The sequence below is a fragment of the Miscanthus floridulus genome, chromosome 2 (assembly GCF_019320115.1).
Source record: "Miscanthus floridulus cultivar M001 chromosome 2, ASM1932011v1, whole genome shotgun sequence".
In the NCBI taxonomy this organism is placed as follows: domain Eukaryota; kingdom Viridiplantae; phylum Streptophyta; class Magnoliopsida; order Poales; family Poaceae; genus Miscanthus; species Miscanthus floridulus.
Genome location: NC_089581.1, coordinates 40450290 through 40464630, shown reverse-complemented (window position 1 = coordinate 40464630; position 14341 = coordinate 40450290). Strand labels below are relative to the sequence as shown.

At 48.6% G+C, this 14341-nt stretch overlaps 1 protein-coding gene across 1 annotated transcript; it reads left to right on the top strand.

Moving 5' to 3' along the window:
- The first annotated feature begins 1552 nt into the window (after positions 1-1552).
- Positions 1553-4057, top strand: LOC136538566 (9-cis-epoxycarotenoid dioxygenase 1, chloroplastic-like). The gene has a single exon (XM_066530516.1). It carries the CDS (start codon positions 1663-1665, stop codon positions 3478-3480), a length of 1818 nt encoding a protein of 605 aa, XP_066386613.1. The 5' UTR covers positions 1553-1662; the 3' UTR covers positions 3481-4057.
- Positions 4058-14341: the final 10284 nt, after the last annotated feature.

The following is a 14341-nucleotide window of genomic DNA, read 5'->3' as shown; positions in this document are numbered from 1 at the left end:
TACATTGGTTCGTGAATCGTCATTTCCGTGAGACGGTAAGACTTGGCTATGGTCTAGCACCGTAGTAAGAACTGGAAGATGAAAGATGGAGAAATAGTTCTGATTGCTCAACCCTTGCTTGAAAGTAGAACAGATGATTACCTAGAATGGTTAGCTAATGAAGTAATCATAACTGCTAATAAAACTTGACTGTTAGGATGAACTATTAGTAATGCTTTCCGTAAACAAAAAGAAAAACAGCAAACCTTACTGCCTATCACACCCTTGGAGTCGGAAAACTATTCTTACTAGTCGGGTAAGTCTTGTGAGTACATTGTGTACTCAGAGTTTATTTACCCTTGTTGTATGTGCAGCTTGAGAAGTAGCTCTTGTGTGGAGGATTCTTCTGGTGGGCATATATGGATCTTTGTATCGTTTTCGTTAGACGTTTATTTCAATTCCTCTGCTTAATTATCGCACTCTGAACTATGGTATTATAATAAATAATTTTTAAGAATTCTTATCGTATGAAATGGACTAAGTGTTGTAAGCTCGTACTTATTGTTGGATTCTGGAGGTAAAACATGGATTGATTCGAGTTCTCCTGTGGGGTGTGCTCGATGAAACTGTCTAATATAGCTAACTTTCGAGTTGTTTAATGTCTAGTGGAAGACGAGCGCCTCCGAAAGAGTGTTATTTCGGACGGTTCTGCCACAGTCAGGGCCCGGGAAAGTGCCACGTTATCGCCGCTGCCGCGCCGCCATGCATAGAGCTACATCGTTATTTGGCCGTACCATGGCGATAGGCGCGGCCAAAAGTGTTAGATTTAAAAATAAAAAAATTCAGTGTTTTGAAAATAGTTAAAAATAAAAGTGTTAAAAATAAAAAAAAAAATCCACGGAACTGGGCAGCTGTAGCACATTTGGCACGGGGACGGGTCCAAGGAAGCACAAGTACCGAGGAGAAAATAGCCGAGGTGTGGGCTGCGCCCGGGGAGAAGACTCGATCGCGACCCTCAGCTCCTTGCTCCTACTGTTTCTGCCCAAAAAACACTTCTACCAGAAAAAAATATAAACAATTGTTCAAAACAAAGAAATAATATAAACAAAGCAACGCACGCGATAAATCCTGTGGCTAAAAGGGAAACTAGTGATATATAATAGAAAAACAAAAAGAAGAACACGCCTTTTTTTTTTTCTGCACAAGCGCAACAGCAGTGGGCTGGCGCCGGGCGCCGGGGGCACGTCCCCGTCAGCGCGTCCCCCCTGCCGCCCCCCGCAGCGCACCACGTGGGCGCCCTGTCCGCGTCGCGAATTCTCATTCTTGGAGTCGCGTCCCGTTCAAACCGCCCACCCCACCAGTCCACCACACCACTCTCTCTCCCTCACCCGCGCCGCCCGTCTCGCTCGCGCCCCCTGTCAATTCTTTTCTTCCCCTCCTCACTCACCCAGTCACCCACCCCACACAGCTTTGAGCTTCCCTTCCCCTGCTCTCTCTGCTCCCGCCACTCGACCTCGACCCTCTCTCCATAAATACAACCGCCACCAAACCATCCATCCATCAGAGACCACCACCACACCAACGGGCTCCGCTCTCCACTCCAGCCTCCTCCGCCGACCGCGCAAAAACCCAACCGATCCCGCAAAAACCCCGCACGCGATCCACGCCAATTCAGCCACCGCGATGCAGAGTCTCGCCCCGCCCACCTCTGTTTCCATACACCGGCAGCACATGCCGGCTGGGTCCAGCAGGGCCCGGGCCTCCAATTCCGTCCGGTTCTCGCCGCACGCCGCCGCGCCCGCCGAGTGCCTCCAGGCGCCGTTCCACAAGCCCGGCGCGGCCGACCTGCCGGCGCCGTCCAAGAAGCCCGCCGCTGCCATTGCCGTCCCGAGGCACGCCGCGGCGCCGCGGAAGGCCGGCAGCTCCGGCAAGAAGCAGCTCAACTTCTTCCAGCGCGCTGCGGCGGCCACGCTCGACGCGTTCGAGGAAGGGTTCGTGGCCAACGTCCTGGAGCGGCCCCACGGGCTGCCCAGCACGGCCGACCCGGCCGTGCAGATCGCCGGCAACTTCGCGCCCGTCGGGGAGCGGCCGCCCGTGCGCGAGCTCCCCGTCTCCGGCCGCATCCCGCCCTTCATCAACGGCGTCTACGCGCGCAACGGTGCCAACCCCTGCTTCGACCCCGTCGCCGGGCACCACCTCTTCGACGGCGACGGCATGGTGCACGCGCTGCGGATACGCAACGGCATCGCCGAGTCCTACGCCTGCCGCTTCACGGAGACCGCGCGCCTCACCCAGGAGCGCGCGATCGGCCGCCCCGTCTTCCCCAAGGCCATTGGCGAGCTGCACGGCCACTCCGGGATCGCGCGCCTCGCCCTGTTCTACGCGCGCGCCGCGTGCGGCCTCGTCGATCCCTCGGCCGGCACCGGCGTCGCCAACGCCGGCCTCGTCTACTTCAACGGCCGCCTCCTCGCCATGTCCGAGGACGACCTCCCCTACCACGTCCGCGTCGCGGACGACGGCGACCTCGAGACCGTCGGCCGCTACGACTTCGACGGCCAGCTCGGCTGCGCCATGATCGCGCACCCGAAGCTCGACCCGGTCACCGGGGAGCTCCACGCGCTCAGCTACGACGTCATCAAGAAGCCGTACCTCAAGTACTTCTACTTCAGGCCCGACGGCACCAAGTCCGACGACGTGGAGATCCCGCTGGACCAGCCCACCATGATCCACGACTTCGCCATCACCGAGAACTTCGTGGTCGTGCCCGACCACCAGGTGGTGTTCAAGCTCCAGGAGATGCTGCGTGGCGGCTCGCCCGTGGTGCTGGACAAGGAGAAGACGTCGCGCTTCGGCGTGCTCCCCAAGCACGCCGCGGACGCCTCGGAGATGGTGTGGGTGGACGTGCCGGACTGCTTCTGCTTCCACCTGTGGAACGCGTGGGAGGACGAGGCGACGGGCGAGGTGGTGGTGATCGGCTCCTGCATGACCCCCGCCGACTCTATCTTCAACGAGTCCGACGAGTGCCTCGAGAGCGTGCTCACGGAGATCCGCCTGGACACGTGCACGGGCCGGTCCACCCGCCGCGCCGTGCTGCCGCCGTCGCAGCAGGTGAACCTGGAGGTGGGCATGGTGAACCGCAACCTCCTGGGCCGCAAGACCCGGTACGCTTACCTAGCGGTGGCCGAGCCGTGGCCCAAGGTCTCGGGCTTCGCCAAGGTGGACCTCGCCACGGGCGAGCTCATCAAGTTCGAGTACGGCGAGGGGCGCTTCGGCGGCGAGCCCTGCTTCGTGCCCATGGACCCGGCCGCGGCACACCCGCGCGGCGAGGACGACGGGTACGTGCTCATCTTCGTCCACGACGAGCGCGCCGGCACGTCGGAGCTCCTGGTGGTCAATGCCGCCGACATGCGGCTGGAGGCCACGGTCCAGCTCCCGTCCCGCGTGCCCTTCGGCTTCCACGGCACCTTCATCACGGGCAAGGAGCTCGAGGCCCAGGCCTGACCGAGCTCCACGTTTCTTGGAGGAGGAACAGAGGAGCCATGGATCAGGGGAGAAGTCACCAGAGGGAGCCGAGATCAGTTCCCCGGGGTCTTCCCGTCCCCCCACACCACAGTTACAGTTGGTAGTTGCTTTTCTTTTTTCGTTTCATTTCACACTAGTGTAATTAAATTGGGATAGTGACAGCTTAGAGAGAGATTAGTAGTGGTAGTACCGTAGTAGAGAGAAGAAAGGCGCCCAGCTCGTGCTTCCTTCTAGAGATCGAGCAACCAGAGCTCAGCTGGTGGCGCCTCTTGCTAGTATAGAGTATATTTTTTCCTTCTTCGCTTTATCCCTTTTTCTTTGGATTGGATGACATGGATATGCATCCAGCTCCAGTTGTTGTCACTCGGCCCAGTGGACTGGGGTGTCTAGGATCTTGGTTGCTGCTACTTGCTCGCCATTGCCACCCAGTTGCTGCTGCTGCTGAGGTGTTGCTGGCTTGGCTTCTATATCAGTGTGTGTACATATTTGTTCATAGTGGTATAATATATGATTGATGATGATATAAGAATAAGAACGGTGACGGTTTCTGTCTCGATCTTTGTTCAGAGATCGGGCCCTCCGGATTTCGTTTCTGTTCATCAGTCGTAGAGTATCTGTGTGTCGTGACGTGGGGCTTCTGTTTCTGTCAGCATGTTCGGGAGGCCGTATCGTATCGTGGATTATTTACTGCTGGTTGGTTTGGTGTGAAAGAAAAACACTGTTCTCAACTGAAAATTTACGATCGTTTACGAGCAAACGAACAGCCGGACATGCTGCCGGGACAAGCAGAGCAGAGCCTTCGTTGTCGACGGGCACAGCAATTTTGAACGCAGATGGGAATTTGCTTCCTCCACAGCAAGCGAACGCTTCTCGGCTTTGTCCACTTGACCACTTGTGTGGGGGCTCTTTGGTTCTTTCCTGCCACTGTGTTCTGATGTCGTTTGGTGTGTGTGTGTTTTGGACGACGCTGCTGCTTCTGTGGATTTATTCCCAAGTGGAGTCGATTTTGATGGGCTTTGTGCTAACTGAGGTGAAATGGGGGGTTTGTCGTCTGTGGCGCGGTTCGTCGCTGTAGGTGAGGGCTTCTAGATGCTGTCGAGTGTCGACGGACATCGGCTTCGTTCGCTTGTGTTATAATCCATACTTTTCAACTTAGTTGGTGTTTTTCTCTCCAAACAAATCAGCCGAAACAGTGTTTCGGTTTGTTTTTTCAGCGAAGCGAACGGGGCCATTGTGATTGAGTGGAATGTATGGATGGCAACGGGGATGTGCCCGTCGGGTATCGCCGGAACGTTCTCTTCCCCGCTACAGAGAATTCATCCCGTCCCCGTCCCCGTTAACTGTCTCGGGTATAGATTCTTGCCCATCCCCGTACCCGTCGGGCATCGGTCGGGTAACAGATACCCGACGGGTACTGCCTACCCAATAAACAAGGACACTTGGGGTCGCAACTTTGTAATCGAAGACGTTTCTTCTTCACTCGGGTATAAGTGTCGGAGTCTCGGAGGTACCGAGGAGAAGAAGCGAGGTTGCGAGGAGGACGAGCAAAGGTGGCAGAGAGACCGAACTGAGGAAGTGAGGGGCACGAGCGCTCATGAGGCACGCGTGCTTGTGCTGCTGGTGGAGATGGTGAAGAAAAATTGAACTATGGTTCCTAGAACACACAAACTATATATATGATTGTTCATATTTGGGTCAAAATACCTATGTTGAGCTTCTTTAGTCCTAATACTCGTATGACAGCTTAAATAGTCGGGTTCCCCAACGGGTAACGGGGACGGGTAACCAGGGAACGTTTCCGTACCCGCTATACCTGTCGGGGATGGATTCTTGCCCATTTAGATGTCCGCGGATAAAGATATGATCACATCTCCGTCCTCTAATGGATTAAGTACCCGTCGGGTATCGGGTATTGGAGCCCATTGCCATCTTTAGTGGAATGTGCTTAAGAAAGAATCTCAGAGTCGGTCCGCTCACTGTCACTGGGCAACATTTTTGTTTGCTCAGTTCAACTGAATCTCAAATTCTGAATGAATGCAGACTCTTGATTCTGCTCACAGATTATATAGGAAGAGGGAAGACAGGCGCACCGATTCTTTTCTGTCAGCTGCATGCAAGAGTCAGGAGACGCTGGGCAAAGGTTTAGTTCTTGCAGCACTGATTTTAAATTAGCCCCCGTGCGATGCGTTCTTTTCGTGTGAGTGCGTGGGCTCGACCATACGCTTCTCTTGCGTTCTCGCGGAGACGGACTTGGCGCCGGGGTCCCTTTCGGGGTATATATTGCTCCGCTGCTTGGAGTGCGCTGCTTTTGTCGCGCGCCCGGCACGTATGCGAAGACGCCGCGGCACGGATCGCGCCGACCACGCGCATCCCGATCACGTTGATCCGCGTCCCAGTGCGTGCGAGTGTGACCGCGACACCGGGCCGGGACTCCCGCGGGAGCAAGAGCGGCCACATACACAGATACTACTACGTACTCCTAGCAGTGGCAGCACCGAACGAATGAAGCACGTACACACACATGACACATTGGCGCCATGTCTAATCTCACACTGCTGCCTCGATTGTCTATGGCTACCTGACGACGCGAACACTAGCGTTCAGGCTCCCGTGATGACGGCCGGTCCACCAGGCTCTCATCCGCCGGCCGATCCTCTCTAGTACTTTGCCGCGGCGGGGGGCAGAAAGTGCTAAACATAATAAGGCCACGCTCTTGCGATCAACCCTTTCGCCGTCGATCCGGCCGGCCATCGGCATCATATCGGCAACCGGCCGCGAGACAAGGACGTGCGCGCGCGCTCCTATCCCCGGCTCCATCATCCGGCTTGCATGCATGCCAGGGAACCCCGCTCGTCCGCCCGGCCCCCACGCGTACACGCTCGCGCGCGCGCGGCTGCAACCGAAGCGCCGGCGACCGGTCGGACGGCGACCTGCCGGGACCGGGACCGCCGGCCGTCGTGCGTCGTTGTCGCCGCGCCGGGCCGTTGATGCGGCGCCACTGTGCGTGCCATCGACGACGTCTGGGCGTTGCCGGCTCGTCGTGGCAGCCCGCGCACGGGGATGTCTGCGTGCGCACGTCGTGCCGAGAGGCGCCACTGGTACGGGGAAATGTGGACAGCCGCCCGTGGCTGCTTCTTCCGTTCTTGTAGTGTATCAAAATTGTGCCGACCTAGCACTGTAATTGCCATTTTGGGTGGCAACGTAGCATCCATGCGAACCATGGCAATGGCCCAAGTTCGTGCCAAAATGAATTCCACACTTGGCTGACCTCGGTGGATATTTTTGCTATGAATCAACTGAGCTAGCTAGTCATATACTCTACAGACAATTTTGACTGTAAGCAAACATGTATTATCTGTGTATTTAGACAATAAAAGAATTCTAACTTGCGTGACCTCGATCAACTGAACTCCCTAGGCATTTTTTTTTCTACGGGTACTTTTACTTACAACCAAACATTTACTTTTTATTATCTTAGCTATCAGCTTTGCTATCGTGGCCGGGTGAAAATCTTCTCTACCCCACCTGATTTTCTCTTGCTTTTCTTTTCTTTCCCTTTCTTCTTCATAGATAGCATGTATAGAAGCGAATAAAACTAATATTCGGACACAAATCTTCTCTCCCACATCCTAGTTTCACTTACCCTGATTTATGCTAGATTTACACTTGGCTTATATTAGAGTTATGGTGATTATTTTGGTGTAATTTCTACATATAATTGGTGCAACTAAATATTTAGGTGTGGGGAAGGAATATTTCACCTAATCTTTACAACTCCTTTAACCTTGATATGGAACTCCTCTAAAACATTCAAATTCTTTCTTATAACATGCTCATAAACTTAGGGTGTATGAGACACTTTTTCACTGGTTCACTCTGTACCCAGTAAAAAAGTCTCTCATACACCCGTATGCACTGTCCAATTTACCCGCTTTGTAGACAAATTGTTGAGACACAATACCATAGTGGAGTACAGATACACTAGGACAATATAGAGCCTCTCCGTAGTATGGACCCACCATGCGAGTTTGCTGCCTGGAAACTAGCCAACGAGCACCATAGTGCAAGAATAATGGTAGATAAATATCTCAACAACGCAAGACACACCTGGCGAGTATCTTCAACAATATCCCTTACGAGTATCATTGAAGATGAAGCAGGGCTGGATTGTGCTGGGGAAGAAATAATTAGTGATACTTTTAGCGCGAGAGTAACTTTTTTTTGTCTTTCCCCACTTTAAATGGGTCGTAAAACTATGTTCTATATCAATGAAATAGACATAATCCCATGCAATTTCCTTAAAAAACATCTATCACACCAAATAAATACATTATGAAAAGATATGCCATGATATATATATCTAGTGATGCTAATTTGGCCTCATAAATATTAATGCTTTTTTCTATAAATTTAGTTAAATATAAAATAATTTGACATAGAACAACTATAGAAATTTTGGGACAAGAGGAGTAAAAATTAATGATAAGATGCGATATAGACTAAGTTGTATAAGAATTGTATACTACTCCCTCTAGTCTTGAATAAATGAATTCCTAGAGTTATCTTAAGTCAAACTTTTCTAAGTTCAACTAAATTTATAAACAAAATACGAAGATTTATGATATCAAATTAGTATTATTAAATAAGTCATGAAATATATTATCATAATATGCTCATTTGATATCATAAATATTTGTGTTTTTTTATAAATTTGGACAAGTATTAAAAAAATTGACTCAAGATAACTCTAGAAATTAATTTATTTAGGGATGGAGGAATTGCTACTATTATCATACTAGTTGTGCAATCATGGAAGCCACTCTATTAACTAGGCCCATTTGGAACAATTTCTCTAGGAGCTTTAGGAGTCATTTTTGCTAAATAGGTTAAAATGTAATAGCTCCTCAGGTGGAGCTCTTTAAAACCCATTCTCACATGAAGTGATTGTCGGATGGAGCTGAAAATACTAACTTTTGCTAGCTCCTATGAAAAGTTGTTTTACCATTCCAAATCAGTTTCAGCTCCGCTAATAGAGTTGCTTGTGGAGCCAAAGCTAAAAATACACTACTCAACTGCTGAAACCGAATTTGCTCTTTGTTTTGCCACGTTAATTATGATGACGAGGTTACTCACAGATCTAGCCACCACCCGTGACCAAATGGATAAAAAGGCAGCATTATCACTCCTCTGCAAAACAGTATATATGGTCGATGGATCACTGGTCAAGAATCTGGAACAATAAACGCGTTATCCAACCCCACTTTGTTGTTTAATCCACGGATATCATAGTATAGGCTACCGACCAACCTTAACAAAAAAGCAGACGCAAAGAGCCCTGACCCTGATCGATCCGCAGACAATGACAGTCCGTTCGTTTCGGCTGAATTGGCTTATAAGCCATGGCTGAAAGTACCGTTGACTGGTTTGGTATGAGAGAAAAACATTGTTTAAGCCATGGATTATAAGCTAGATACGAGCGAATAAGTCAAAACGAACATGCTAACGTCCGAATCTTGGCATCCTTCGACCGGTCGTCAGTCGTCACTCGTCACTCGTCACTGGCCGGACCGCCCATTTCCGTACGATCCAAGCTCAGCTCAAAGCAAGGCCAAAACCACACGATTTTCTGTTCTTTTTTTAAAGGACTGATTAGAGGGGCAAGAAAGCTACTTCAATTCGACCTTGCTAGTTAGTATATTGTCTGCGTAAAGAGGCCACTTTTATATGCAGCAGTGTGCAAAGCGCGCATGCAAAGCGGGGTATACAGGGTAGTAGCAGGGGCAGTCCTTGTCCTTATCTCGCAGACGTGCCTTTGTTTACGTATTCATATTATACCTATTTGATGTCATCAATCTTTATGTTTCTCTCTATAATTTTAGTCAAATTTGAAAAAGTTTGACTCTCCAAGATTCTTGGAATGACTTACAATTTGGGATAGAGGAAGTACTACAGTGTATACTAGTGCCAATGAGCTAGCAAAGGTGTTAAGGTGAACTAGGATAATCGCACTGTTAGGTCCCAGCACTTTTCAAGAAGGCTTGATGTTTGGCCAATTGCTTAATTAGTTGCTGATGCGTCGAAGCAACCAACTCACAAAGCACGAATTGCATTGGGAGAAATTTACGTCACAGAAAGAGAAGATAGATAACAACAGGCGACACCCACAATTTGTAACTTCATTTAGTGAGTTCTCTCATCATTGTGAAGGAACCATACACAGGATACAGAATAGGGTTTGCGTGCATGAGTTTGTAGGGATGAGTATGCGTACGTTAAGTGTCTAAGTTGTTCTGTGTAATCGAAGGAAAAAAAAAGACAGCTTTATATGGAAAAAAACAGATGAGATCGAAAAAGCAGTTTCGCTCTTTCCTCTCTTCTTTCTTCTTAATTAATGTGATGCCACGGCGGACCATGGGAACGGTTTTTCCCCGTAGGTCGATTTTTTTATGCAGAAATGTTATATAACACACATGTGTTTTTACATAAAAAAACACATGAATTTTTTGCACAAAGAAACACATGGTGAGGCCTGGACGCGGCAGCGCAGCACCAGCAGGATGTACCCAGGGGAGGCCTGGACGGCATGGGAAGCCGCCTGGAGGACAGTGCGCCCAGCAAAGGAAACGGCCAGCTGGATTCCGATGAAGAGGAGACAGATTTTCAATCGATAGCGCCCTCTGCATCTATCGTCTCCGCTGTATAATTTGTCCTTCTATAGAAAAAATTTTTCTGTGATATGTGATCTATGATCTATGATCTTATGATTGTCTGAAGGTAGAAGAAGGCTAGAGGTAGAAGAAGAGTGAAGGCTGTTGGATCTTAATCTTATGGTAAAAAAAAATTCATGTGTTGAAATTATATAAAACACATGGTTATGCTCTAGACAGACTCTTTTTATAACTACGGTAAATCTCTTTGCCAACCATAACGCTGGCTAAAATTTCCACACGTGCTAGCTATGCTTTCCCTACAGTGTATCGGCCAAACTCTGCAATCATTGATACGTGATGACGACAACTAGCATGAACGATCATCATCCCAAGCCTAGATTGCAATTAAGTAACATACCTTGAAGAAAAGAGTACGTAGCAAAAGCAGCCGTCGCTAGAATGTTTGAGTACGTATCCAGTGATGTCATTAGGCCGAATAAGAGAATTCGAGATGGAACGTCATCTTTGGAAGGTTTGAGACGATCTTAGGTCCTGCTTTTCGACGCAGGATTCCCACAACATTTCTTTAGTTTTATTAATGCCCACAAAGTTGTACGCAATCCACAAGCAATGCACAATCCTGTGAAATTTTGACACAACCTAGCCAGCCAGCCTCATTAGCCACTAGACATGTTTGAAGCACTTGATCTGCCGTATGTGTTCTGAAGAAAACCAAGAAGAAATACCTCAACTGTGTGCTTTCGATCCATGTAGTTCTCTACGTGGCTCGTTAAAGCTCCATTTGGAAGAGCTTGGGTGGCTCCAGCTCCGACGTCTTCGTGCACTGTAGCAAAGAGCTCTGTTGGGAGCCATGTCAAACAGAACATAACTCTGTGTAATTAGAAAGATATCCTTTCATCCGCATGAACTTAATTTCCTATAATAAAATAAAAAAATACACCATCTGTCACCTGCCAGAAATGGCTACTAATCACCTAACCAGAATCAATATATTAGTTAACGGACACTTTTAAATGCGTGGCTTGTGGTGTCCATGAGGTGCTAAACTGCTAATGCAGGACGTTGATAGGAGCCCCCTCCCCTTGTCCTCGGCTGGCTCTATGCCTCGATCCTTCCCTGGAAATCACAAGGGCCATTGCTGTGTGCATGCTCTACAGCTCCGACCTCAATCGATTGTACGCAAGATTCCTCCAGTTTTTGTGGCCTGCAGGCCTCCGGTGGCAGCAGCATGTCATGACTTCCAGGTCCCGAAACCTGACGAATCATGCAGCTGAGCTGACAGCACTCGAAGCCAGTAGTCCGGTAGCTGCATGATCCGCGAGTAGCTTAGGAAAATGCCCCGGCACCAAACACTAGGAAGCTAGAGCAGCATAAAACAACTGCGAGTAGCTAGCCGGAGTCCCCAGGTCCAGGATGAGTCCACGACGACAGAGATATGCTCGCTACCGGCCGCCGGATGCCCCGTTTTTCTGTGGAGGAGACGTCGGTACTGGACTTCTGGTGGTGGCATGTCACACACATCTCATCTCATCCCATCTCAATTATGCCTGGGGGCTCTGGCCCTCTCATTGGTTCCACTAATTGCAGTCTTCTAAGATAATGACCTTGTGCACCTGATGACACGGAGAAAATGCTTGTTTAGTCCAATGGCAGCTCCTACTCCCGTCTGACTGAGCTTGGGGCCACAAATAGTCTCTTGACCGAATCAGACAGGCAGCAGACTGGTGAGTGAGTGTGTCCCCCGGGTTGGTTACCAGTTGGCCGTCGCGCAGGATGTAACACTTTGGCCACATGGCGCGACCCTACTTTGTGGCCCAGGAAACATGGATGTTGGGCATGGAATATCTTCGCAACCAAAGTATCTGTCGTGTTCAGATTATGGACTACGTGGATACTACTACTAACCTTGACAACGGCAGGCACCTTTGGGCAAGGATGCCTGGATGGATCTTCGGAACCAGAATATGAGCCATGTCCAGATCCTTGACGACATCAGCATTAACCTCGAAGATACTTGCTGGGACCCTTTACACGAGACATGCTTGATCTGTGTCCGTGTAGGGAGACACGGCAATATGCCCTGAGCAAAGTGAGCAGGCATTGATGCTACGTCCGTGCTAGAGGAACGGCAGCTGCACATGGAGATGGAGCTCACTGTCTTTCTGCCAAAGACACTGCTGTGTGATAGTATCTATCAGTTGGTAGTTACTGCCCAGCGAGTCAGGACAGACAGGGGTATCCGGTGCTCCAAGGGGATACCCATGTTATATGTCATGACCCAGTTGATCAAAAGAAACGGTTAGGACAGATGGATATCACAGTCGGTGAGCACTTCTGCATCGTTTCACCCTGTTATATCATCTGATCGGTGGTTCTGTCAACCCTGGAAGAAGAACGTGAAAGGTTAGTCCATGTTTAGAATACCAAATCAGAAACTATGAGATGAGAACACAACCTTCAAAATACATTGTGGAGCTTGGACTTGGATCTTTAGGACCAGGAATCAGTCAATGCTCACATTCTGGGTGCACGAATACAAACCAGGAAGATCCCTATGGAAACCAATCTCTGCAGTTGACGCAGGTGAACTGGAGACGTGCACGCTTTGGTCAGGCATTGGTGCTCAGTTCATGCTATAGGCTAGGCAGTTGCACATGGAGATGGAATTCACTTGCCATTATTCCATCTGCAGATGACACCGTGGTTGTATTACCTGGTACTTATTCTCCCCAGTAGTTTGCTCACACGGTTGTGCCCAATAAGTCAGGACAGGGTATCTGGTGAGTGGTGACCGAAAGGGAAATCCATGTTATATGCCACGATTCAATTGAACAAAGTAAAGAACCAAGACGAATGGGATGTCAGTAGGTGAGTGTCTCTTTTGTGTGTGGACCTTCCTGTGTTTATCTTTGACTGCATAGGTGTTTCGGTTAGTGGCCACAGAAAGAACAATAAAAAATTTGTTTCTCCAGAATGCCAAGAAAACAAGTTAGGTGGTGGAGTGAACACTGGAGGATAGTCCAACAGATGGTCTAAGGTAGCCTGGAAAGAGGAACACAAGTGGCACAGCCAATTTGAAGTGCCTTTTTGTCCTTAGTATCAGTTCTGAAACAGTGGAGTTGGGGATAGGACTAGCACCAACCACCAAGAAGTTTGAAATATGACACCTCTGCATTCAATTGATGAGATCAACAAAAATCTGTGTGAAGTTTGAACAGATATGAGTATATAGAGACAGTTACAGTCTTACAGAGTCTATACATGGTAGAAGGATACAATCAAATGGCAACAAGAGTGCAAGTGCCTGTACCGAGGATGCTGATGCAGAAGGTAAGATAATAAACTCTAAAGTCTGAACCCATACTATTCGTCTAAAGATATTAAACAGGACTGCTACAGCTAGTCTAGTAGTAGTTTATTCTTCAGTTTAGCCAGTGGAAATGAAGGACCAAAACAATGTAACTGTTATGAAAAATATACTGACTAGGAAAACGAAGATTCATTATAATCACTGCATCATCAAGTTATAAGAACAAGACACAAGAGACTGCAGAAAGACAATAGTATGTGCCTATCAGAACTTCTACAAATCAAATCTTTATAATTCAAAGATAACATGGAGAGAACATTTGGAATGTTTTCTTTAGCATGTAGGTTCAAAAATGTACTACTTGAGACCAGTGACTCAGTATCAGCAGAATAGACAGCTAAGCTGACTAAGAAGTGCCCAGCACTCCAGCAGTACACATGGTGTTTGAGGGAAGGATGTTGCATGTATGATGATGTATCAATACTACCTAGCAGTACATACGGTGTTTAAAGCAAATAAGCACAATATCTTGATTTGATTGAAGTAGTTATGGGCTTTTGGGATAGCAACTACAGATCCAAATGGAGCACCTTTTATTTTTCCTTTTTTCATCTAGTACTTTGTTTCTTTGGCGTGGCGGCAGGTGATTAATCACATGGCAAAATTCAACAGGGAAGTATTAAACAATTGCACTGATGATTACATGCTATTTCTTACCTTGCCAGCCATACAACTTAGCCTACTATGTAAATGAACATGCTTTTATATGATTTTCACATACCATGACTGTATTAGCACTTCAGCAGAAGGCAAATTTTCTCCTAGAGATGTTATTCAGTTTATATTATGCATCCAGTAA